This window comes from Vulpes vulpes, chromosome 1 (assembly GCF_048418805.1).
Source record: "Vulpes vulpes isolate BD-2025 chromosome 1, VulVul3, whole genome shotgun sequence".
Lineage (NCBI taxonomy): Eukaryota > Metazoa > Chordata > Mammalia > Carnivora > Canidae > Vulpes > Vulpes vulpes.
In genome coordinates this window covers 51,130,443-51,157,432 of record NC_132780.1, presented here as the reverse complement: position 1 = coordinate 51,157,432, position 26,990 = coordinate 51,130,443, and the positions used below count along the sequence as shown (strand labels likewise).

The 26,990-nt window shown below is 39.8% G+C and overlaps 1 protein-coding gene and 1 pseudogene across 4 annotated transcripts in view; one reads left to right on the top strand and one right to left on the bottom strand.

Annotated features, from left to right (window-relative positions):
- SLC35D2 (solute carrier family 35 member D2) overlaps positions 1-25,971 on the top strand; it is a 55,695-nt gene extending 29,724 nt beyond the window's left edge. For 2 of the 4 annotated variants that reach the window (XM_072763941.1, XM_072763913.1), the window contains 5 exons: positions 694-786; positions 5,962-6,029; positions 15,398-15,476; positions 16,512-16,594; positions 17,441-18,153. In XM_072763941.1, the coding sequence (XP_072620042.1) occupies positions 694-786; positions 5,962-6,029; positions 15,398-15,476; positions 16,512-16,594; positions 17,441-17,543 (426 nt within the window). In that variant the 3' untranslated portion in view covers positions 17,544-18,153. Of the gene's footprint in view, positions 1-693; positions 787-5,961; positions 6,030-15,397; positions 15,477-16,511; positions 16,595-17,082; positions 18,154-22,876 lie in introns of those variants that run through there. The other 2 variants (XM_072763919.1, XM_072763930.1) reach the window with 2 other exon arrangements.
- Positions 21,828-22,772, bottom strand: LOC112908722 (syntaxin-18-like; annotated as a pseudogene).
- Positions 25,972-26,990: the final 1,019 nt, after the last annotated feature.

Here is a 26,990-nt window from a genome sequence, read left to right as displayed (position 1 = left end):
AGGATGAGCCAGGCATATGTTGCTTTGTTCCAAGTTCTTTGTGTTGAGTGAGGGAGTTTGCTCTGATGGACAGATTTATTTCTATGAGCTATTTTTTTTTCTGTGCAGCCTCCTTTGTTTTTTACTGGTGGCAGTTTTACAAAAACAGGTTTGTTGCCCTTTGAGGGTCACAGTATGTCACCATTCATGAAAAATGGTGAAGTGCTGTAGTCACATTAATGAAAAGTAAATTTATGCAAGATTAGAAAGCAAGAAACCTGATGTTTTAACCCTGCTGCTCCTTAACAGAAAGAGCAGATGTTTTTAAGGAGTTCTGTTTATATTAACATTTTAAATGTTCTTTATTTTATTCCAGATTTCCTATTTTGAATATAATACTTTAAAAAAATACCCAATTAGAATGTTAGAGATGGGTGGGACCTCAGAGGCCCTCCATGTTCATTTGTTTTATTTCTCATTTTTGTGTAAAACAAATGTTTATTTTGCTATCATGATGTACTTGAAGGGAAGCCTTTTACATGAGGAATATGATTTAAAAAAAAGGAATTTTCTGAATATATTCCAATATAAAGTTGGTCAGAATAATTTTTTTCAGAATAATTTTTAACTCAATAAATATGTAGTTGTATAATTGGCCCTTGGAAATCTGATGCTTTATATTTCAAAAATTCAATGTTTTATTTGTTTTTATAGGAGTTAGGGAAATATGGAGTGCTTTTCTACAATGCCTGCTTCATGATTATACCAACTCTTATCATCAGTGTCTCTACTGGAGACCTTCAACAGGTGAGATGGTGACAGTCATGACATTCCTGCTGAGCAGTCTTTTAAAGCCTTAATAGGTAACTTCTGGTGGTAACTGCAGTGGGAACTGTCCCAGTAACCAGGAGTACCAGGAGGGCCCAGGAAAGTAAGGTCTGTGATATCCAGAGTAACACCTTTTGGCACAACCCTTTCTGTACTGTTTATTTTTAGACATGTGGGAAGCAGCAAGAAATAGTCAAAAGAACTCTGGACTTGAAGCTTTTTTTGAAAACAATCACAGCAAAAATCTGAGTTTGAGTTTTAATATCCCTATTTGCTGATGTTGGATCCTGGGAAAACTAACTTAAAAGGGGATTTTAACAGTTTTAAAATGGGTTTATCTACTACCTTTATAATGGACATTTTGAATCCTATGCAAAGCAGAATTATTTAATGGATCTCACATACCCACCACCCAGTGTCAACACTTTTTGGCATTTTGCCATTCTCATTTCATCTATTCATTTTTCATTTATTCATCTGCTTTCATTTTTTTTCCTCCTGGAATATTTTAAAGCAAATTCCAGACATCACGGCATTTTGCACCAAAATATTCCAGGACATATATTAGAATTTTGAGAATGTGTTGTGCATTTGGCATTTGCCCTGCTCATGTGTCTGCTGCACACAGATGAGAGACAAGTAAAATGGGCAATTAGTAGAAATAGAGGCGGCCCAGTTGGAGGGAGTGAAGGCCAGTCTCAGTCTACAGGGTTAATATTCACCCCGTAGCACCCACAGTGATGGTCTTGAAGTGTGCCAGCCCCCGCCAAACTCTACTTTCTCATAAAATTGCTAGCCACACCACTTCTAAGAATTTTGCCTGTATCTCAAGGGAGATGTTTAAGTTCATGTGAGAAAATTTGCTAGGCAAAAATGATGGTTCGGCCTGGCCTCTGCCCACAGAACCAGCCCTCAGACATTAACTCTCCTGTTGCTCGATCTGGTGTGCGGTTCAGAGGGGCCCTGTGCAATAGCATGCCCCCTCCACGTGCCAGTATTTATGAGTTTACTAATCAGCATGCTTCTGTGGTGCACACAGGTTGAGTAGATCCCATTTGTTGGAATACTTTGAGAAGGCTGCAGGCTCCTGTGGGTTCCTTGGGTGGACGTTATTCTCTCTCAAAGCTATACTTTCTCATTTGTACAATTTCTTTCCAAAAGAGGGGACAGCAGAAGGCTTAGCAGCAGTGTTATGAATGGCATGGTGAGCAGAAACTGAATTTTAGGTTACCTTATGAATTAAATCCACTAGATGTATCATGTTAATAATTTATAACATTGTTTCAGTAGGAATGTGTTCCCACATCCAAACCATTGCTTTATCAACTTGTAGCATGTGCTCTCAGAAGTTTCACCTGCTTGTGGGATGCCCAGGTGGGGCACCTGTGTGGCTTGTGGGGCGCCTGGGTGGCTCAGTTGGTTGAGTGTCTGACTCTTGGTTTCAGCTCAGGTCATGATCTCAGGGTCATGGGAAAGCCCCCCCCACCATAGGCCCTGTGCTCAGCAGGGAGTCTGCTTCAGAGTTGTCTCCCTCTGACGGTCCTCGCTCTCGTGCATGCGCACATAATCTCTCTCTCTAATAAATCTTAAAAAAAAAAAAGAAAAAAAAAGTTTCACCTGCTTGTAATACTTAGGATTGCAGAATTATTATACTTTCTCAATTAATACTAAAAATAATATCTAATATTTACTGAGAACTTATTCTGTCATTGTTGAAAGCATTATACGTTAACTGTTTTACTGCTTTCCACAACAGTGCTCTGAGGAGAGGGTACTGCTAATTAGCTTTTAGAGAAGGAATCTAGAGCACAGTGTTTAAATAGCTTTCAGGTACAGGTGGTACATCCAGGCAGCCTGGCTCTGGAGCACTTCCTCCACTGTAATCCTAGTTACTTTATTGTATATGAAAAGTGTTTGTTTCTTTCCTTCATGCATGAAAAACCATAACCCATCACTTATGTCTTAGAAAGTATAAGTGGCCAAACATATACTTTAACTTATTAAATAGTGGTGTTCTAGGAGAATATTATGCTCCTATTCTGGCTTTTGACTGAACTATCTCAGTATTTACCCCGTGTAGCCTCTTCTGTTTGACCAGGCTCCTAGGATTTCAAACAGAAGATCCTCTAGGTATCTTAGAGCCCCGGTTGTGGTTACTATTCACTGTAATTCCAGATGGATCAGAGCTAAATATATAGATTTATTTAAAAATCTGTAAGAAAATTATAATTTAGAAAAAAATAGAGTGTTTTTATAACTGGAAAAAAGGCCTTCTATAAAAATGACAAAATACAAAGTCATAAAATTAAAACTTTGACTCTTTTAATTTAGAGATAGGAGATGCCAAAATACATGGGTTACTTATTATAATCATTTTTAAAGCCCTGTAGAAAAAATAATGACACTTTTTACTAGTAAGATCGTTCTGCTGTGTTCCATTGAACCATGACAAGCTTCTTCCAATTGGTTACTTTTAATCATGTTTGAATCCATTTTAGATTGTGAACCAAATGATACAATAAAGAAGAGAACTTACGTAATTAGGTGTGTTAGACTATAAAATTGCATTTTATTTGCCCAGTTTGGTGTGATTGTACAAAAATTGATGAATTAGGGCGAAATGTTAACTTGTTAATAGAAGAAGTACTTTGATGAGTCATTTTTTCCTGTTGACTGGAGAGTATCAGAGGTTGTGGTAAGACGAGTGCAGCTGACTCACCGCCCTAGAGTTCACACCTGGACCTTGGACTTACGTGGTCAACAAATCTGGTAACAGCACCTTGATTCTCTCTGATTAGCATAGTCAGCGATACCAGCAACTCTTGTCAACAGTTTAGGCCCCTGGAAAATACTGATTGAGTGAAAGGTCACCTTTCTTTAGTCATTCGAATTGCTGCAGTTGGTTCAGAGTACATCGTTTATTACAGCTGATGAATAGGGATAAATAGGACTTATTTTTCTGATTAAAAAAACATATATGCAAAACAGATTCACACTCTATCATAATTTTATAACAATAGCAAGTCATAAGGAAGCAGTACGTTATTGTTATTCATCTTTATTTTGCTTTGTTTTTTTTTTTTTCAAAGATTTTATTTATTTACTTGAGAGAGAGCATGAGCAGAGGGCAGAGGGAGAGGGAGAAGCAGATTCCCCGCTGGGCAGGAAGCCTGACACTGGGCTCAGTCCCAGGAATCCAAAATCATGACCTGAGCCAAAGGCAGATGCTTAACCAACTGAGCCACCCAGAGGCCGCTGTGTTTTAAAATAAATGTCATACTATATAATTTTTTACAATGCCACCTGCATAGCCTCATCATTATTAAAGGAACAAAATCAAATCAAAATCTGTTAAAATTTAGGTTGGCAAAGAATACAAATATTTTTATGAAAAGTACTGTGTACCCCTTAGTGGTTTATATAGTATCAGGAATATATAGTTTTTTACTGTTTGCATAAATACTTCCAGCTTGTTGAATCAGTGTTTTCCTACTCTTGGTTTGAAGTTTAGAGCATATGGTTTTCTCTTATTGCCAGTATTATTTTAATTTTAGATATAAAGTGTTTTCTATAGTTTTTGTTTGGCTTTGATCTTTACCTTGGATTTTTTTTCTGCCCCTTTGATTGGCTTGTGCTTGCCAGTAAGACAGATTTATATTTATTATTACTTTTCTTTCACCAGTAAGCATTTAAAGAAAATAATTTGATGATGGAAACCTTCAAACCTATACAGAAGGAGAACAAGTAGTATAACAACTAGGTTCAACAATTATTAACATTTAATGTGTCTCTTTTTGTTGAGAGAGGTGAGTGAAGTCTTACCAATGAAACAATGACAAGTATGTCAAGGATGTATTTATTAGATGAAGAGAATTCCATTCTAATTGGCTTAAAATTTTTGAATTATAAACTTAACAAAGATTTAAATAGTTTTCAATCTATAAAATTACTAAGACATGGCTAACAAGCTTTATCTAGTAGAAAGTAAATAGAACTTATACTGAATTATGTTGTTCAGCACATTCTTAATGTATAATCTTGAGTCACTTTATAATCATTTTTGGATGCAGACAAAGGACAAATTATGAATAACATGCTCCTTTTTATTGTGACCTATCATTTCAAGAAGGTTAATTTCATTTTCTCAGCTAAGGACTCAGTTCTTGGAGAGCTGAAACTGTCTCGTAAGCTTCTTTGTCCCAGCTCTTCCACCCTGATTACTTGCTTGCTTTGTAAATAGCAAATAATAGTTTATTTGTTTATAATACTTACTAAACATTTAGAAATTCTTCTTTTTTAAAGATTTTATTTAATTATGTATTTATTTATTTTAGAGAGCATGAGTAAACAGGGAGAAGCAGAAGGCAAGGGTGAGGGCGAGAATTTCAAGCCAACTCTCTGCTGCATATAGAGCCCAACATGGGGCTCAGTCCCTGGACTCTGAGATCATAACCTGAGCCAAAACCAAGAGTCGATGCTTAACAGACTGAGCTACCCATGCACCCCAAGCATTTGTAAATTCTTGAAAACAGTTCATGGACTTAAAATTTTCTTTTTTTCTTTCTTTTTTTTTTTTTAAAGATTTTATTTATTTATTCATGACAGATACAGAGAGAGAGAGAGAGCAAGGCAGAGACACAGGCAGAGGGAGAAGCAGGCTCCATGCAGGGAGCCCGACGTGGGACTCGATCCTGGGTCTCCAAGATCACACCCCAGGCTGCAGGCGGCGCCAAACCGCTGCACCACCTGCTAACATCACTAATTTTATAATAAGATTTCTTCTAAGATTATTTATAAAAAGTAAACCCAACCATAATTTTGTGAGTATGGATTAGTAAGGAGACAGTCACAGCAACATAGCTATGTTGTATACATGCCACCTGCTGAGTTCTAAACAATTTCTTTAAATCCTCACCTTGACCTTTTGAGGAAGTTTTAAAATAAGATCCCTGTTTTGTAAAATGAATCTGAGATTCAGAGAGTAAAAGCAATCTGCCCAACATCAAACAATTGGTGTTGTCTGGGATTTTTTAAGCTGTATTTCTTGTTTGGGAAAGTGGTTCCTGTATTAAAACACACAATTTGGTAAAAGCCATAGATTTGAACTGCAATATTATTAGTCTAATCATTGGTTTTCTTTCTTTTTTATAATAGGCTACTGAATTCAATGAATGGAAGAATGTTTTATTTATCATACAGTTTCTTCTTTCCTGTTTTTTGGGGTAAGAAACCATGCATAATTAGAAGCTTGATCTATGATATCTCTTGACAAATCGAGTCAAAATATACATTCCATCTGCCCTGTCAGAATCCCTCTGTCTGTGCTTCTCCAGATTTCTCTGGAAAGGACCCCTGCAGCAGAGGAATAGGACTCAGAGTCCCTGGGAACACCACCTAAAAGACCAGGAGCAAGCAGGAATCAGTTTTATTTTTGAAAGTCATGCTAATGTCACATTCTACTCCAAAATATGATGTTGCCTATTGATTTCTGAAAGTCTGAATGACATCAGTTGATGTATCAAATTTAGTACTATTCGTCGTCTTGGGCATGATGTCCCAAGTTTTTCAAGATTTTCTACCTCACCTAAATATGTGGAAATGATGACCATTTACTCTAGTGCTGTACCTGCTATATTCAGGGAAATTTCTGAGGTGAGATGTCCAGGCCATTATATTGTCCAATAATTTTAGGCTTTTGTTCTTAAAATTTTCCTTATTTCTGTCTTCCTTTTGAAAAGCCATGTAGCTTTTTTTTTTCCCCAAAAGCTTGAAAATTCCTTTTCATGAACAGATAATACACACAACCTAGTAAATAATCCAAGAGTTGCAACAGAATGCCCGGGCAACATAAGCCCCCCTTCTTCCCTGCCCTCTAGCACTGTGGTTCACCTCTCCAGAGGTCACCACTGCTCAGTCTTTGGAGTATCGTCCCTGAGCTGGGCTTCCTGCATATACAATACCTGTGTCTCATCCCATATGGAAAGGTGCTTTGAATGACTGTCTCAGGAAATTACTCATCAAAATATTTTTCCTATGAAGAAAGATGAGTTTCCCCTTATTTTTTTTTTACTTCCAATACTATAATTTTCATTACATTTATTTATTTGTTTGTTTATTTATTTATTTTTAAGATTTTATTTATTTACTCATGAGAGACACACAGAGAGAGAGGCAGAGACACAGGCAGAGTGGGAAACAGGCTCCATGTAGGGGGCCTGACATGGGACTTGATCCCGGGTCTCCAGGATCACGCCCTGGGCTGAAGGCAGCACTAAACCAGGCAGTGCTAAACCGTTGAGCCACCCACGCTGCCCTTTTCATTACATTTAAGTGAACTAAGAGCAACTCACAATCTCTTTGATCAACGCTTAAAAATTCTCAAACTTAATTTTAATTGCAGTGATTAGTCACATAAAATAAAAACATTTATGTATGTCTTCCATTTCACTAATTCTCTCCTTAGCTGTGTCTGATTTAATGTTTAGCCTGGTGATGGAGTCTTTTAAAAAAAAAAACTTTTTTAAAGATTTTATTTATTTATTTATTTATTTATTTATTTATTTATTTATTTATTTATTTATGAGAGACACACAGAGAAGCAGAGACAAAGGCAGAGGGAGAAGCAGGCTTTATGCAGCAAGCCCGAGGTGGGACTCAATCCCAGGACTCCAGAATCATGCCCTGAGCAAAAGGCAGATGCTCAACCACTGAACCACCCAGGCATCCCTGATTTTTTTTTTTTTTTTTAAGATTGAGAGTACATGAGTGGTGGGTGGGGGGTGGGCACAGAAGCAGAGGAAGAGATAGAATCTTAAGCTCAACATGGAGCCTGATGTGGGACTTGATCTCACTACCACAAGATCATTACCTGAACCAAAATCAAGAGTCAGTCAACTGACTGACCTACTCAGGACTTTTTGATTTCAATAATTTTATATTTTGTTTGTAAAAGTTTCACAGTTGTTTTTTTTTTTCCTCCAAACTTACTGTTCATTCCTAGTATTCTCTCATTGGTGATCTTTGTGATTGTTTTAACTTTCATTTCTTTAAATGTTATACACTTAGCTATTCTGTATCTAATGATTTCAATATATGCAGTGTTTAAGAGTCTAAATATGTATGTAGAATGCGACTGCCAAACTGTGTGTGGTTGGTGACTTGTGATTGTGAGCATATTGCTTCAGTCTTAATATTGTGGGCTGATTACCAATTTTCAAATTAAAAATTTGAGAAACTTTCCTGTAGAGAAAAATTGCTTTTGCTCCAGCTGGTATCCAGGTATTGCCCCTGACCTGCACCACTCCAGGCATTTTCGAGGGTCTGGGCTCAGTGGGCTAAAGTGTAACTCCCAACTTGGAATTTGGCTCAAGGTTCAGTTCTTTCTTTCTTTCTTTCTTTCTTTTTTTCTTTCTTTCTTTCTTTTCTTTCTTTTCTTTCTTTCTTTCTTCTTCAGTGCTGCTTTGCTAAGGTCTCTGCCCTGAGGCCCCACTCCTGTTCCATTCTAACTCTGCTGCTCTGACTCCTGCCTGGTCCTAATTCTTTATCACTGCATCCAGTTCCTCCTTTTTTAAAGGAGGAGAGTTTGGGTGCTCTCTTGTGACCTCTTCCTTCTATTACATATATACTTAACCCGTGAACAACACATGTTTGAACTGTGTGGGTCCATTTATGTACAGAGTTTTAAAAATATATATATATAGTACTGTAAGTGCATTTCCTCTTATGATTTTCTTAATAACATTTTCTTTCCTCTAGCTTTCTATAGTATAAGAATGCAGTGAATAACACACATAATATACAAAATATGTGTTAATTGACCATGTTATCAATCAGGTTTCTGGTCTACAGCAGGCTATTAGCAGTTAAGTTTTGGGGAAGTCAAAAGTAATACCTTGGATTTTTGACTGTGCAGGGGGCCGGCACCCAAACTCCTGCAGTGGGTCAACTGTACTTTACCTTCAGTGGTCAAATTTTAATTCTGAAACGGCTCTGGAAGGAAGCTCCAATTTTGGCATGTTGGATTTTTCAGAATCCTTTATCAAAGTTTCTCATTCAAAGGATTGAGTCATTTATTTCTTCATTGTAAAAGAAGCCATTGTAAGGTTTTGAGCACATTTTTGGTTTTCAGAACAACTGGTACTAGGCTCATCTGTCTCTTTTCTTAGTCCCTGCTCAAGGAATGACTTGAGGCTCATATATATGCATCCCAGCCCTTGATTTCAGAGGGCTCTGATGCTCAGCTTCTCACTTTTTTCACTCTTTCAAGTTTGCATTTCAAACTTGCTTTTTCTAACCACTAAACCTCTATCCCATGTTGAAAACATAATTATAAAATTTTAATGCTTTAAAAATGCATGTTAAAAAATAAAAAAATAAAAATTCATGTTAAGTGAATGGAATGGTGAAAAAAAGCAGACTTTTAATTTTCTTTTGAGTTATGATGGAAAGACTGTTTTCAGAAATGCTATTTGTAATCAGGAGTTTGTAAAGCATATGATGGAGTTTAATTATGTCAGGAAGGTAAACTGGATTGTGGGTACTAAGATAGTTTAATGCAGGCAGAAATAAAATATAGACAAATCTGAATTGACTAACTCGATTTTATAAAGCTAGCTCTGGGGTACCTGGGTGGCTCAGTCAGGTAAGTGTCTGCCTCTTGATTTTGGCTCAGGTCAGGGCCTCAAGGTTGGGAGATCTATACCCGCAGGCACAGTGCTCAGTGAGGAGTCTGCTTGAAGATGCTCTCCCTCTCCCTCTCCCTTTGCCCCTCCCTCTGCTTGCACACACACTCTCTCTAAAATAAATAAATCTTTTAATAAAATAAAATAAAAACCTAGCTCTGCAAGTCTTTTCAATCTTGCTGAAAAATTACAGGTTCTGGTTCATTCATACCAGCTGCTGGCAGTAGCCCTCAGGCCTTGGTGGTGATTAGTCTAATCTGTTTCTGCTCCAGTAGCGGACCTTTTGTTCCCAGTGAAGCAGTAATATATTCCTTAATAAAAACACAAAAGTACCAAATATTTTCTAATCCCAGGATAAAAAATATTCTATTCCTTAAAACTTCCCTGATATAGGATTCTGTGGATAGCACAGGGCAACAGAACTTCAGAGAGTGCAGATATTCCCACATTCCCAATAAACCAATCTTCATGTAAAATCAGTGCCCTGGGAAGATGGACCACATATATCCCATGACTTTGACATCCCTGGCACACCACAGAGGCCTTGGGTAGGAGTGTATTCTTACTAGAGATGAGTGAGATGAGATTACTTGAAATTCTTTGAAATCTGGAATTAGAGTCATGTGCTAGGGTATCACTGTGGTTGAGAGAAGGGAGATAAATGTGGCCTTTTATTATCTGAACATTTGTGTTAATTTATATAAATGCTCCTTCATGGAATGATAACTGTTGCAAGTTGTAAATGAGGTCCTTTGAATTCATTTGAATTCTATTTGTCACAAATAGAGTGACTGTATGAGTGTGCCATACAGCCTTGGGTAGATAAGTTATTTTTCATGTCATTTTCAGAAATAGTAAGAACCTTGGAGCAGGAATTCTGCTCCAGGGGTTTCTATGTGAGCACATCCATCTCTTGGGGACCTGTAAACCCAAACATACAGCTGGCATATGTTGTCTGAATGTATATCACATACATGTGCTATTATTTTTCAAGTGTACATAGAAGATATATGATTTAAAAGTTCAGAATGGCAAGGAGATACTGATAATTCAGCAATACTTTTAAATATCTTTGCATTTTTTTAATCCATAGATGCTAAAACCAAAACTACTGTCATGTGGAGGTGGATATTTTTAGTGTTAAAAGTGGTATGTTTTCCTTTGTACTGAATTAGCAGAGGTTCTTTTAATTTAGAACCTTGGTGTTCTTAGCCAAAGGATTATATAGGAACATACTCTCATGTAGAAATTTTTTCTTAGAAAATTGTAATACAGATTGTCCTACACTGACTACTTTGCGCCTTGTGGTTTTCCCCTTATTTTCTCTGGGGACACCTAGTGGACACACTGATAAGTGCAGCCTCTGTCTGCAGGCCCCTTAGGGACAGTGGCTGTTTCAAGCACCCCCAGGCCTCAGAGAGGGGTTCTTCCTGTGCCCAGCCCAGCTGGTGAGTTTGTGTCCTAGCTGTCCACACTCATGGTGGATAGATACTGGAATCTTATATTCAAGGTATCAGCCAATTCTGATGCAGGTGGAGGTGATTTCACTAAAAGGTAGGATGGAGAAAACATTGCATATTTGGAACCCTGGAGTTGGAATTTTTAAACAAAAATAAAAATAACATCCATGATTGCCTTGGGTTGAAGTCTGCAGGACTTCATTTAGGAGCCTGCAGGAAACTTTTCTTTTTTCCCTAAGTTGGGGTAGACCCCCTCCCTGTGCTCTTATCTCTAGTATTTTATTAGACTTACCTCCTCCAGGGTGCTTGCTGTGTTATGTACTCTCACTATCTGGGCAAACACAGTAGATACTCAGTAACATCACATTGAGGTTTTTTGTTTGTTTGTTTTTTGTTTTTTGTTTTTTTGTTTTTTTGTTTTGAGATTTTTAAAAATTTATTCATGAGAGACACAGGGAGAGAGGCAGAGACACAGGCAGACGAAGAAGCAGGCTCCTTGCAGGGAGCTGGACGTCGGACTTGATCTCAGGTCTCCAGGATTACACCCTCGGCCGAAGGCAGACACTCAACCGCTGGGCCACCTGGGCGCCCCACATTGAGTTTTTTTTTAATCTTTTAATTTTATGCATGAATAGGATTATTTATAGTTCCTGGGCTCTGAATTAATGTTGAATTTATTAAAATTATAAACATTAAAAAAACTTAGATTTTGGGGCACCTGGGTGGCTCAGCAGTTGAGTGTCTGCCTTCGGCTTAGGGCATGATCCTGGGATCCTGGGATCAAGTCCCACATCAGGTTCCCCAGAGGGAGCCTGCTTCTCCCTCTGTCTGTGTCTCTGCCTCTCTTTCCGTGTCTCTCATGAATAAATGAAATCTTAAAAAAAAAAACTTAAATTTTTTTAAGTTCAATTTATAAATACTGTTGCTCTATAAAGCTAGTAATTTTTGTATTACCATAAGAACATTTACTTTTATTATTTGATTAATGGCTTCTTAACTCAAGTTTAGTTGATTAAAATCTCCTGAACAATTTACTATAAGTTGGTCTTGTTTACTACTCAGTGAATTAAAAAAAAACATTAAACATTTTAAACACCACTTACAAATACGATTCACCTGATATTTCTCCAGCTAGTTCAAGCCCTAATGCAGCCCTGCAGTTTATGAGCCAGGTTGCTTTACATACCTAAGCAACTCTTCGAAATCTAGTAAACCAAACTTAAAAATGTGATGTCACCTTCTTTTTAAACATCAACTGTGTTCGGACTGACTCAGATTATTTTACTTCTTGCAACTGAAAATTGCAAATCTAATCCCAATTGCACATTTCAGTTTCAAACCACAGAGGTCAAGACGTTGGGTCCTCAAACTTGTCAAATTGCTGTAATTACCTTAATAACAGAGACACATGTTATTCTGAAGATTACAGAATTTAAGTTTGTAATTGAGTTTATTCCCTAACATAAAAGCTTGGTGTACTTTATCTCTAAGATTTTTTTCTTTACCATCCCTGGTAAGAAACATACTCAGGCCGAAAGCGTTTATTGATTTGTGATCCAGATTCTGTTACTAGTAGGGATTCTGACCTGGACCAGGGGCACTAGATTTCTGCAGGAAGAGGCTACCTAACACACAGGGGCTGAGCCCATTCCTTAGAGTCTGATTCCCGGGGGATCCAGCCTTATGCTTCCTAACGGGGATTTAGCTTTAAAATCCAGCACACCTAGGATCTCTCTGTATCCTTTGGGCACATGGAATTTTGCACCCCACTTAGGTTATTTTCTTCAGTTCTTGATTGGAATGAACATATTTCTTCTGATTAGATTCTGTATTCTTCCCTGTACATATGTATTCTTTGGCTGGTGCTTGGTCCCAGTTCTATAGTCATTTTCTTGACATAAGCATCAATATAGTGCTCAATGTTGAATGCCTGATGAACTAACTTTGGTCCAAGGGCACAGGAGTATTATTGGCATGTGGAATCCATTAGTTTATTTCTTTCCTTTCCTTTCCTTTTGTGTACTCTTTAACAACCCTGTTTCACCCATTCCCACCCACCTTCCCTCTGATACCCATCAGTTTTTTCTCTATTGTTAAGAGGCTGTTTCTTGGTTTGTTTCTCCTTTTTTTCCCCTTTGCTCACCTTTTTAAAAAATTTCACAGATGAGTGAAATCATATGGTATTTGTCTTTCTCTGACTGACTTACTTCACTTAGCATAATACACTCTAGTTCCATCCATGTTGTTGCAAATAGATTTCATTATTTTTTGATGGCTTTGTAATATTCCATTGTGTGTAAAGACCACTACTTCTTTATCCATTTATCAGTGGATGAACACTTCGGCTGCTTCCATAATTTGGCTGTTGTAGATAATGCTGCTATAAACATCAGGGTGCACGTATCCCTCTGAATTAGTGTTTTTGTATTTGGTGGGTAAATACCCAGTAGTGATTACTGGATCATAGAGGTGGTCCTCTGTTTAACTCTGAGTGACCTCCACACTGTTTTCCACAGTGGCTGCACTAGTTTGCATTGCCACCAACAGTGCACAAGTATTTCTTTTTCTCCACACCCTTGCCAACACTTGTATCTTATGTTTTGGATTTTAGCCACTTTGACATCTCACTGTAGTTTTGATTTGCATTTCCCTGATGATCAGTAATGTTGAGCATCTTTTCATGTATCTCTGGGCCATCTGTGTGTCTTCTTCAGAGAAATGTCTGTTCATGTCTTCTGCCCACTTGTTAAATGGCTTAATTGTGTTTTGGGTGTTGAGTTTTGTAAGTTCTTTATATACTTTGGATACCAGCCCTTTGTCAGATATATCACTTGCATATGCCTTCTCCCATTCTGTATGTTGCCTTTTAGTTTTGTTGTTTCCTTTGCTCTGAAGAAGCTTTTTATTTTGATGTAGGCCCCATAGTTTACTTTTGCTTTTATTTCCTTTGTCTCAGGAGAGCTATCTAGAAAGATGTTGCTATGACCAATGTCAAAGAAATTACTGCCTGTGTTCTCTTAGGATTTTTATGGTTTCAGGTTTCACATTTAGGTCCTTAATCCATCTTGAGTTTATTTTTGTATATGGTATAAGAAAGTGGTCCAGTTTCATTCTTTTGCACATTGTTGTCTAGTTTTCCCAGCACCATTTGTTGAAGAGCCTGTATTTCCCATTGTATATTCTTGCCTCCTTTGTCTACAATTGACCATAAAATTGTGGGTTTGTTTCTGGTTTTTCTATTCTGTTTTATTGATCTATGTGTCTGTTTTTGTGCCAGTACCATACTGTTTTGATCACTACATTAATGTAACTCGAAGTCTGGAATTGTGATACCTTTGGCTTTATAGGATTGCTTTGGCTCTTCTGGGTCTTCTGTGGTTCCATACAAACTTTAAGGTTGGTTGTTCTAGTTCTGTGAAAAATGCTGTGAAAAATGAAATTGTTACAGAGATTGCATTAAATGTATAGATCACTTTGTATGGACATTTTAACAATATTCTTCCAATCCATGAGCATGAAGATGTTTTTCCATTTCTTTGTGTCATCTTCAATTTCTTTAATCAATGTTTTATTGTTTTCCGAGTAGAGGTCTTTTACTTCTTTGGTTAAGTTTATTCCTAGGTATCTTATTATTTTCAGTGCAATTGTAAATGGGATTGTTGTTGTAATTTCTCTTTCTGCTGCTTCATTTTTAGTGTATAGGAGTGCAACAGATTTCTGTACATTGATTTTTGTATCCTGTAGCTTTCTTGAGTTCATTTATCAGTTCTAGCAGTTTTTTTTTTGTGGAATCTTGCTATATACAGTATAGAATAAATATAAGTAGTATAAACCTGCAAATAGTGAAAGTTTGACTTCTTCCTTATCAATTTGGATGACCTTTCTGTTGTCTGATTGCTAGGGAATCCTTTAACTCTCTTCCATCCAAAGCAATGCTTTGCTCATTTTCCCTTCTAAACACCAGTGGTTCTCAGCTGGTAGCATGTGAGAATGACCTGTAGAGCTTTGCTACTGCACGCAGCCAAGGACCCCACCTCAAACCCACTGAGGGAAAACTGTCACGCATCATTGTATGTTAAAAGTGTGCCGGGTGATTCTAATATACACAGAGGATTAAAGACCACCGTTGTGACATAGCTGTTAAAAGATTTCAGACCATTAAAAAACAATCTCCGTGTTCTTACCCTCTTTACATGGAAACATAATGGGAAATGCACAGACAGAATGAAAAGGACACTGAAGGTAGAAACTTTCGCTAATGCCCAGCTGGACCACTTTACTGTACAAAGATGGAATTATAAAGGAGATGTTTTAAGGTGTAGGTTATAAAATCTTTTCTTTTTTACTTGTTTAAAGTACTTGTGGGTGGCTCACGTGCAGATTCTTCTTCATCTGTTATTATACCTGGCACAGTAAGGCATGCATCTGGCGCTTCCTTCCTTGATCCAGGTTTCTGCTGATGTATTCCACGGTTCTGTGCAGCTATTACAATTCAGCCCTCACTACAGCGGTGGTTGGAGCCATCAAGGTAAGTGGGTGAAGACTTGGGTGTTGAGGAACTAGCTGTGAATCCAGTTGTCACGAAAGAAGCGGAGTTTGATTTTATTGTGGTTACGGAGATAATGCAAGCATGGAGGCTGGTGACATTTTCAGCTGTAGCTGGGTGATCTCTTCTTAGATCTTCTCATCCCCTAATCCATAAACAGAGGGAGGGCTCACTAATTTAAAAAGGAGAGACAAATTTTGATGTTTACTTTGGGGTTGATAGGAGGGGATGGTCTAGGCAAATGTAGTAAAAAAAAGCAAAGCAGAAAAAGTCCCAAATTTCTGGACTCACCGACATATCTTATTCTATACCTTGCTTGTACAACTTGGTTTTCTGGGAGAACCTGTTGACTAAGAAAGGGAAGCCTTGTGAAGAACTGCTTTTAATCTAGATATATGCTCAGTTGTAAGGTACTAAACTCATGGATTGCATGTAGGTATGTTTTGTGTCTGTGCACCTGATACACAGGAATGAAGAGGGGGGTGTCCTGTGTTCTATGCTACAGTTGCTTTATTTTCCTATTCACATGGATAGAGTGAGAAAGACCGCCTGCTTTAACAGTAGACTCTTCCATTGGCCACCTAGGTCCTTCTGGAATGCTCAATGCAGGGCACTGCTTGGAATTCGCTGGATGTCTAATCTGTGCAAGTTTAGGGTCCGTATGATTAAAATTCACCACCCAGTGATGGTAAAGAAATGGGATATGGAAAGCTGATGACAAGTTAACTCATATCTCTTTTCCTATGTATTAATTGTAAGGGGCATGAATGATGCAGTGTTCTGTAATTATCATGCCATGGTTCACATTCTTTATAAAGCCATATGTAATGGTTTTTTATTCATTTATTCAACATTTTGTGAACAGCTCTGTGTACAAGTCTCTGGGCAAAGTAAAATATTTAGTTTCAGATTTTACCATATGTATTTTATATATGGTAAAAATATATATTTACTATATGTATTTTCCCCCTAAACCCTTCACTTTGAAAATGACTAATCCTCTCTCTTTTTCTGCAGAATGTATCCATTGCCTACATTGGGATGTTAGTTGGTGGAGACTACATTTTTTCTGTGTTAAACTTTGTAGGGTTAAATATTTGGTAAGTGGGATTTCTAAATGAACATCATTTTAGTAAAATGTGAATTCTAAAAAGTCTGATTCATCTATTAGAAGTGAAAGAATGGGAGGTGTTTTGACATTTCTGTTTTTGAGATAATTTTACTTAAATCCCTCAATTCATCTGTTTTTATGACATGTTCCTTCATATGGATTGTGGGGACATGTATGATGAAAATTCAAGGGGCTGAGATGTGAATTTAATCCGTGTGTCTTTCTCACAAAAAAGTCTCCTAAGTTATTTGTCTTCCTTTTGTGAAATGGGCCTTACTTATGTCCTGCTCTGTCAAAGCACCATACACTAAGGATATTGGGAGGGGTGGCTGAGATACCTTTGAAAGGCATTTTGGGATCCTAGATGTGGGATACTGTCTTAGGATAATAGTATAGTTTATTCAGCAATAAACAAATGTTTATTTTTTTTTCAAAGTTTTTTTTTTTAAAAAGATTTTATTTATTTATTCATGAGAGACAGAGAGAGAGAAGCAGAGACACAGGCAGAGGGAGAAGCAGGCTCCATGCAGGGAGCCCGACGCAGGACTCGATCCCGGGACTCCAGGATCACACCCTGGGCTGAAGGCGGCGCTAAACTGCTGAGCCACCCAGGGATCCCCTCTCCAAAGTTTTGTATTAGATATGATCTATTCTTTTTCTGCCTCTACAGATTTCTAAATAAGAGGGGGGTAATTCTCATCAAGTAATCTACAAACTAGGAGAAAAACAGAGGTCTCAATAAGCTGGCTATATCTATAAAGATGTATATTTTATGAAGATCTGGTGGTACTACCTGTGAGATTTATTTATTTTCACTTCCCCCCCCTCCTTTCAGCATGGCAGGGGGCTTGAGATATTCCTTCTTAACTCTGAGTGGTCACTTAAAACCTAAACAACCTGTGGATGAAGAAAACATTCCTCTGGATTTGAAGAGTTAGAATGTGAGGCAGAATTGCAGACTGGCTTGCAGATTGGGGACATGGGGAGGCATTCCCCCCATGTAGGAATGTGAATCCAGATGTTCTGGTCATGGACAGCACTCACCTCCCCACCCCCACCCCCGGTTAAAGAACAACAGGAACATCTGCAAAATGTGAAGAGAATCTACCTCACATGCCACTGCACAGTGAGCCATCGTCGGCCCTGAGAAACTCATCCTGGCAAAGCCTTACCATCTGAAAGCAGATCTTTCAGAGTAAACCGTTGATTAAAGGGATTGTAACCCAGGGTCTTGTGTGGGCAGAGCACTGACTGTTTGCTCACTCATTCACATCTCTGAGCTGCTGTTTGCCAGTACCACGTGTGCTTCAGAGGACGAACAAGGCCGATGGTGTGAGAGTGATTATTATCAGCACGTTGGCCTTAATTTCAAGGATCCCAGCCAAAGTAAAGTGCCAGTGAGAACATTTTTCTTCTCAGTTTAAACAGACATGTCTTTATTTTAATAAAACTAGCCAAATTAACTGCAAGTTGTTAGCTCTGATTTGATCATATATACTGGTATCTTTTCCCAATCATCAAAGCAAAATAAAAAATAATTTATACGCAGCCTCATACTGTGATATTACTGTAGATAGACAGGAAGACTCTGCCTGGAGGAAGATATTCCTTTTAAGGCTCATGCTGGAAAATATTACAAAATAACTCAGTGGGGGAGAAAAACCCTCCATGTGTCCTGTTCACATTTCAGTAGCTTATATTTCTCTCCCCACCTTCCCAGGTTTGTTCAGTGGGCTTTGAAATTCAGATCACTTGGATTTTAACCAAATGTATATTCCTTCATGGACTCATCTGGCCTCCCAGTGGGCCAGGAGCCCTGAATGGAGGAGCGTTATTATTTTCATTAACATCAAAAAATGAGCTGGGGTGCCTGGCTGGCTCAGTCGGAGGAGCATGCAACTCTCAATCTAGGGTCATGAGTTAAAGCCCTACGTTGGGCATGGAGCCTGCTTAAAAGAAACAAAGCAATGGGCTGTCCCTGTTGGGGTTCAGGTGTCAGGTAAGGCCCCAGTCTGGGAGCCTCGAGCCCTTCTAATCCCACCTCTACCACTAACCATCCAACATCCTCACAGCTTACCTCGCCATTGGGGTCTGCATTGCTTTATTCTGTAAAAATTGAGCAGGATCTCCAAATCCCTTCTAGGTCTCACTTTCTCAGTTTCTAGAAGCTGAGTCAAATGTGTGGCAGAGAGCAAGTGAAGGAATGATTGTATTGATGTGTTGTTTCAAAGTACCTTTTAAGGAAATTTAGTTTTAATTGTAAAACACACGGAACATAACATTTACTATCTGAACCATTTCTAAGTGTGTTCAGTAGTGTTAAGTACATTCTGATTGTTGTGCACGCAATCTCTACAACATTTTCGTCTTGCAAAACTGAAACTCTGCACTCTTGAAATGGTAGCTCACCACAGCCCCTGACAACTGCCATTCTACTTTCTGTCTCTGTAAACATGACTGTTCTAGATATATAAGGGGAATCGCATAGTGTTTGTCTTTTTGTGCCTGGCTTACGTTGCTTAGGGTAACGCCTTCAGGGTTCATCCTTCTTATAGCAGCTGTCAGAATTTTCTTCCTTTTGAAAAGGCTGAATAATATTCCATCATATGGATGGATATACCACATTTTGCTTATCCATTCATTGCAATGGACACTTGGCTATTTATGAATAATTCTGCTATGAGCAAGAGTGTGCAGATGTGTCTTTGAGACCCTGTTTTCAATTCCTTTGGATATTAAAATTAATTTCCTCTCTGTACAGACACTTCTGACATCAAACGTGTGGAGTTTTTACTCCTATCAAGGAATTCTCCTGTTCTCTGGACACCAACTAGGTGTCCTGCAAATTCTGTTCAATTCTAACTGCCTGGCATGAGTGCAGACCCCACAGGTGAAGGGCCCAGTCCCACAAGGCTGCCCCCACTTCTGATGCCAATCCCAAGTCCCAGGTTGTGACCTGTTCTGCTGACCAACTGGCCATGAATCAGGGGTTTGCACATACCCTCCCTCGGGTTGGATAATTTGCTGGAATGGCTCACAGAACTCAAAGAGGAGTGCTTGAATTCTATTACTGGTTACTTATAAAGAATACAGCTGGGGAACAGAAAGAAGAGATGCATAGGAAGAGGTGTGTGGAAAGGAGTGTGGACCTTCTGTGCCCTCTCTGGGTGCACCCCAACCTCCCACACACTGATGTGTTCCCCAGCCCAGAGCTCTCCTAACCCGGGGGTGTAGGTATCCTTACTGTTTCCTATAGCAGCTGCACCATTTTACATTCGCACAAGGGTTTCAATTTCTCCATATCTTGTTTGACTTGTTATTTTCTGCATTGTGTTTTGTTTTGTTTTTGTAGTAGTCATTCTGACGGGTGTGAGGTGATTATCTCATTGGTGTTTTGATTTGTATTTCCCTAATTTTTGGTGGGGTTGGACATTGGACATTATTTATGTGCTTCTTGGCCACTCGTATGTCTTTGGAGACATGGCTATCTAATTCCTTTGCCCAGCTTTGAATTGGGTTGTGTGTTTTGTTGTTGAGTTCAAGAGTTCTTCATTGGGGAATCCCTGGATGGCTCAGCGGTTTAGTGCCTGCCTTCGGCCCAGGGTGTGGTCCTGGAGACCTGGGATGGAGTCCCACATCGGGCTCCCTGCTTGGAGCCTGCTTCTCTCTCTGCCTATGTCTCTGCTTCTCTCTCTCTGTGTCTCTCCTGAATAAATAAATAAAATCTTAAAAAAAAAAAGAGTTCTTCATTGTTTTACCTTACTTTGAAGAGGCGTTGGAGCTGCTGTAACCACCTTCTCCTGCACCATGAACATCAGTCCTGAAACCCAGAGACCAAAAGTGCTAAGATTTAAAAGATGTGAACATCCATTCCTCATTTTTTTAGTGACAAAACAAAATGGGCACATTTTTGCTTTCTTCCAACAATTTTTTTTCTGGTTTTCATTCTCTGAATTCTTAAACAAGATGATTTTCTACTTTTCTACTCTTAGTATGGTCAATCCTTTGTTTCATAGTCAACACGCCTCTTTGGGGGTTCCTATTTAAATTTTTTCTTCTGCAATCACCCTGAATGCTTTTTGGCCTTTTCTCACATGACCCTTTCTTTTTACCTGTGGAGACTTGTCCTGCTTCCATGTGTGGCCAGCAGAGGGCAGCGAAGAGCAGCCCAGCGGCATCTGCAGTTTCTTTTTGTGTATTTTTTTATTGGAGTTCGATTTGCCAACATATAGCATAACACCCAGTGCTCATCCCGTCAAGTGCCCCCCTCAGTGCCCATCTCCCAGTCACCCCATCCCACCGCCCACCTCCCCTTCCACTACCCTTTGTTCATTTCCCAGAGTTAGGAGTCTCTCATGTTCTGTCATCCACAGTTTCTAGAATCTCTAGAGACCCAGTTCCCGCGGTGTCGCTGGTGGCATTGTGGTGGGAGCTCCAATCTGATTTTTGAATTAATATTAGTTGAAGCTAGGAGTCCAGAGTTGGTACGAAAGGGATTTGTGAGCCTCAAGGAGGCTAAAGGGTAAATGTAGCCTCATGCTTCAGGTCTCCAGATTTCTTTTTTCCTTACTAAAAGGAGTTGTAAAAGCCAGTCTGGATGGGACAATGAAAATTAAAATCCTCAATATTTTGCTTACTTCTGGCTATTGCACTGCAATAACAGTGACACCACCTGTTAACTTGGACTTTTTCCTGCTGTTTTAATATTTTTCCTGCATATTAAATGTATTTCAAGTTGGGGGGACACTGGAGGTTTGGACAGCTGAATTTGCTTAAAGAATAGAACCTAGGTCAGAGAAAAGTTATATATTATATTATGTATATGTACATATACACACATTTATATTTATATTTGTATATATTATCTGCGCCTTTGGGAAAATGATGAAGTTGTCTATGTCAATAATTTCAGAGTTTTAGTCACCTTTTTTTTGCACAATCATTTAAACTTAGTTTTCTCCTTTCTTTTCAACTTCATTGTCTTTAGCTACAAAATCAGCTTAAAACCACAGGTTTGGGGGTACCTGCTGTGAGAGTACATGTTTGCCTCCGCCCCTCCCCCCAGTTGGCTCTGGGATAACCTCCTATCATAAACCACACTCTGATGCTGGAGACCCAGGACAGCATACTGTTTGCCAGTGATCAAGGGTGGGGGCAGCACCCGGCACAGAGCTTGCTTACAGCCATCCTGTGGATAGGGAGGAGCAAGGAGGAGGACCACATCACCGGGAGGAAGAACTCCTCCAGCTCCAAGCATGCTTCTTCCTGGCTCTCTTCATCCCCCTCCATAGCTGCATTCCCTCTCCAGCTAATCGGTGAATGCCATCAATCTCGGCTTCTTGCTGTAAAAGCTCTGTGACTATCTGTGAATCTGGAAATTCCAACCACTTTTCCTTTGATTTGCCCTGCTTCCTCCAACAGGCCATTCACTCAACCATTTAGGCTCTCATTGTTCCAACATTTGTGTTTTTTTCTGAGGATGATCCGTCTTCCCCTTTGCCGTCTTCCCCTTTGCCGTCTCCCCAGGTGCCCAGGTCAGGTTGTGCTCTGCATGGAGTCTTGTTTGGATATTCCTCATTGATGGGTTTTTCATCAGAATCTTTTGAGGGTTTCTGTGAAATTTTCTCAGAAGACATGAATTCTCTTGTCTTTGTATTTGGATCTGGTTCCAACTTACATCATCTTTTCTCACCACTACTTGTTGGACTCCGGTGGCTCTTTGTTCTGAGTCAAGTTTGTATACTCTTCAAATAAGCTGCCCTAAAATCTGAAACAGCACTCCTGTGCTCCTTGAGGGCTTGTGTTCTTAGCTGCTGGATGGCTTCTGAGCAGATCCTCAAGACTGTCTGAATGTCTTGGTCTATCTGATCTTCTGTGCCTATCATCCTTCCACACTCAGGCATGATGCGGTGGTAACCATTTATATAATCTGTCCTGTGTTCCAGAAGATAACTTCTCAATTTGTCAGCATGCAAAAGCTTGTGCAGGACAGAAGCACAAGGATGGTGAGCCCTGGGGGTGTGCAGTAAGTGCTAGGACAGAGCAGGTATGCAAGGCACAGAGATAGAGGCCACAGGCATTTTTCTCCCCCAGCCTACAACCATCCAATCCATCAAATGGAGACAGCACCTTCTTCTAAGTGTTATAAGAATTACATGAGATAACATGTGGAGAGTGTTTTGCCACTGCTTGCCCCTAGCGACTGATAAAAGTTAATTACTGTTGTTAATAATAATAATATTATTGTTATCATTCTTGTTTCTAATTACAGTGGGGAGGAACTGCAAAGAGAGCTTCGCTCTACAGAGAAGGTGTATTTGGAAGAATGACTAGGAATTTATCACTTGGGGATGAGGGAAGAAGACCACTTGAACTCTAAAGTCTTGGTTACTTGGCCTTATTAATCATTGCTGTTTTCTGTGAATGGATATGTGTACTTGGGCTTACGTTTTGGGTGCTGGGACTTGGCAAGGATCAGCACCCTAGTTGACCAGCAGGTGCTGCTCTGTGGCAGCTTTCAGGAAACCGAGGGTCCCAGCAGCTCAGAATCTCTGTTTCCTCTCTGTCATCAGACACTGAAACGTGGAAAAAGAAAACATGCCCCTAGAATGAAGTCAGAAAATCCCAATCCTATTCCTGGGGATGCTCCGGGTCAGGAAACACTTTCTGTGTGCCTTCAACTCTTACCTCCACTCCTCCCATGATGAGCTCAGGGCCTTTTCTCCATGCTGTGTGTCCGCAGCCTGGACCAGAACACCAGCATGTTAGGGGATGTGTTAGAAAGAGACCCCCTGCAGGATGTTGGGGTGCACACGAGCAGAAGCTGCATTTTTACCCAGGTGATTTGAGAAGCACCACTGCAGAAGATTGGTCCAGACCACACTTTGAGTACCAGTTCTTAGCCAGGGGTTCACAGGATTTAGGGGGCTGGCTGGTGACTGGGGATAGGGAAAGAATACATCTTAATTTTCCCTGACCAAAATTTAGCATTTTTCATTTGAAAATGTAGACAAAACCATGTAGTAGTAGCTTTATTTCTGATTTTATTATCAGGAGAGGTTGAGATATTTTCATATCATGTACAGTTTCTGCAGAAAAATCATTTATGTCCTGCTGGGGACTCTGAGTTACTAGACCTTCCACCAGTTCTTGATGTTAGCATTAGTTCACAAAGAAGCTTATGTGTCATACATCATATTTAGAAAATACTGTGATAGCTTTTTTGGGGGGAATCTGTTTATCTTTTTATGTATTTTATTTTAGGGATTTAAAACCATTATTTCAGGAAGGAGGCGGTAGCTGCCCCTGAACGACTGCTGTGGTCCATGGCACTGAAAAAAGGGAAGGATCTCTGTCTTAGAGGGAAAGAGAAATTTCCAGATTAATATGTTTTCTCTGGAAATTGTTCCATTGCTGGCCTTTCTACCAGTGGAGATCTGTGGCCTGAATGGGTGTGGATGTGCCCAGGAGCATTTTTTTTGCATCTGCCGCCTGGTGGGAGGGGGTCATCTTCAGCCCAGGGCCGGCTGTCTGCAGCTGCACAGCCAGAAAGAGTGGAGCAAGAGAGGGACAGACAAGGGCAGCCAGGCTCTCTGCTGCAGCCACCGCTTTGAAGGTCAGAACAGACACAGGGATCCTCAGTCATGTCACAGTACAGAACCTTATTCTTCCAATTCTGTGACCACTTGCCTGGGGTGTAATGTTAAAGGTCTATTGATGAGAGGGTGGGACGGCAGCGTGAGGAGCTTTGCAGAACCTCTCTCCGGTGAAACACGCAAAACTGGAGAAAATGATCAAAAACAACCATTTAAGTAAGATCTCTAGAAGTTATCCTAGGGGCAGGTAGCAAAGGAAGAAATATGGATTTGAGAAAACGTAATACACTTGGTAATGAGAGTGTGGCACTGGAGCCTTGACCCACCTCCTTATCAATGCCCTGAGCTCAGCTTGGGGAAGCTGCATCCCAGGAGGCTGAGGCCAGACCCAGGGGCTCCTGCTCCTGGCACCCAGTGGGGTTTGTGCCTGACCAGGGGGACAGGTTGCCCAGGTTTCCCATCTTCTCCCCATTGGAGAGGCCTGGCTCCCACGGAGTGTGGCAGATGGACAGGGCCTCCCTGTCTAACCCCCACCCATTGGATGGAGGCTTTCCCCAGGTGTGTTAAACCAAGAATCCTGAGTTCCCCATCACCCTCACCCCAACTTGGTTGTAGGGCGGAGCTTTGATCCCTGAAGCTGACAAGACCAGAGACTACTGCCTGGCTGGCATTCATAGCTGAGGCTCAGAGCGCGTGCCCGAAAGAGCCAATCTGTGCAGGAAAGAATTTGACCTTACAAAAACAGATGTCTGGCCTTTGCCCTTGGCTTCTAGGTAGTTCTACGCCCTTGGAATATTATGCCTGATAGAAACGTTATTATTTGCCTGGTGTCTTCAGGTCATACTGGATAGTCTTGACAGTGTGATTTAGGATGATTTAGGATGGGAAAGCCAATAATGTGGTTTAGGATGGGGACTCTGTGAGGCCCAAGGAGGCTGGAGACTGAGATCAGCTATCTGGGCCATCAATCATGTTATGTAATAGAGCCCCAATAAGACTCTGAACCCTGAGGCTTGGTTTGGCAATACTCCATGCATATTATCACACACCGATACTGGGAAAGTTAGTGTCCTGACTCCACAGAGAGAGAACAATGGAAATCCCACAGTTGGTAAATTCCACTCTATGCTCTCTCTTAGAGCTTGTGGCTTTGGGATGGACTGCTATTGTGTAATTTGGGTTTTTAGGGATACTGAAAATTACTTAAGGGTGGCAGTTTCTTTTTTCAGAAACTACAGGGGATTGGGGACTTCTGTTTTGGGCAACTCTTCTAGACTGAGTTTTTCAAGCATTCCAGTCTCAAACTTGTGGTATTGGCTTGAGGAGCAAGGGGTGGATAGTGTTACCATGTGCACAGTTTTGAACCGAATGGTCATGCATATTTTATCTTGGAAACCAAATGAGGAAATTGCTGACATCTAGATGACTTGCATTTTCCAACTGTGATATTATTCTCCTGTTGGTGATTGTACAGGAAGGCAACAGTTGTGTGAGGGCAGCTTCCAGCATCAGATGGCATGGGTTTACATCCTAGCTCTGTCAATTAAAAAAAAAATTACTGGGACACCCGGGGGCTGAGTCGGTTAAGCATCTGCCTTTGGCTCAGGTCATGATCCTGGGGTCCTGGGATATCCTGGGATTGAGCCCTGGTCATGCTCCCTGCTCAGTGGGGAGTCTACTTTTCCCTCTCCTTCTGCCTCTCCCTTCTGCTCATGCTCTCACTCTCACTTTCTCTCTCTTAAATAAATAAATAAAATCTTTTCGAAAAACAGATTTATTGAGATATTATTTAAGTGCCACAAAATTCACCAATTGCAAGTATATAATTTAATGATATTTTTGGTAAATGTATAGAGTTGTGCAACCATCACCAAATTCAGTTTGAGAATGTATTCATCACCTCAAAAAGAGCCTTCATCCCATTTCTAGACAATTTCCAATCCACCCCCAGCCCTAGGGAACCAGTAGCCTGTTTTGTTTATAATGCATGTCAAGAAAATTTTCCAGTTATTTGAGGGTAGTACTAGGGCATGAAGGACGAATATGAGGTTTACTGCACCCTCATGAGTGCTGAGTAACAGCCTCAAATTCTGCTTGCTAATTTAATTTACATGTATGTAGTATTTTATTCACTTAATTTGCTTTTCTAATGATACAGGGAGTTAAATATTATTCCACACATCTGCATATTCATTATATTTCTGTATTTAATTCTTTGTTTATGTCTTTTACCTCAAAATTTTCTTTGACCGTTGGCCTCAACATTATGTCCTGAATCTGGAGACCCCCCTTGGGCCCATAATCTGGGCCAGGCCTTAAGCATTTGCATATTTGATCCCAGTTCGTTCCAGAGGCCAGTTCTCAAACTATTTGTCTCCATACTATGTGGAGTTGCTAGATATGTATGGCAGGGAAATTTTCTCATTACTATTTATTGAGCTTTAATAATATTGTATTTATAGAGAACAGATTGGTGGTTGCCAGAGGGGTGGAGGGAATGGGTGAAATGGGCAAAGGGGGTCGAAAGGTACAAACTTACAGCTATAAAATAAATAAGTCCTGGGATGTAACATACAGCAAGGTGACTATAGTTAGCAATAATGTATTGCGTATTTGAAAGTTGCTAAGGGTGTAGGTCTTAAAACCCCTCATCATAAAAAAAAATTGTTACTATGTATGGTGATGAATTAACTAAATTAATTGTAGTGATCATTTTGGGATGTATACAAATATCAAATCATGCTGTATACCTACAACTACATAATGTTATATGTCAATTATATCTCAATA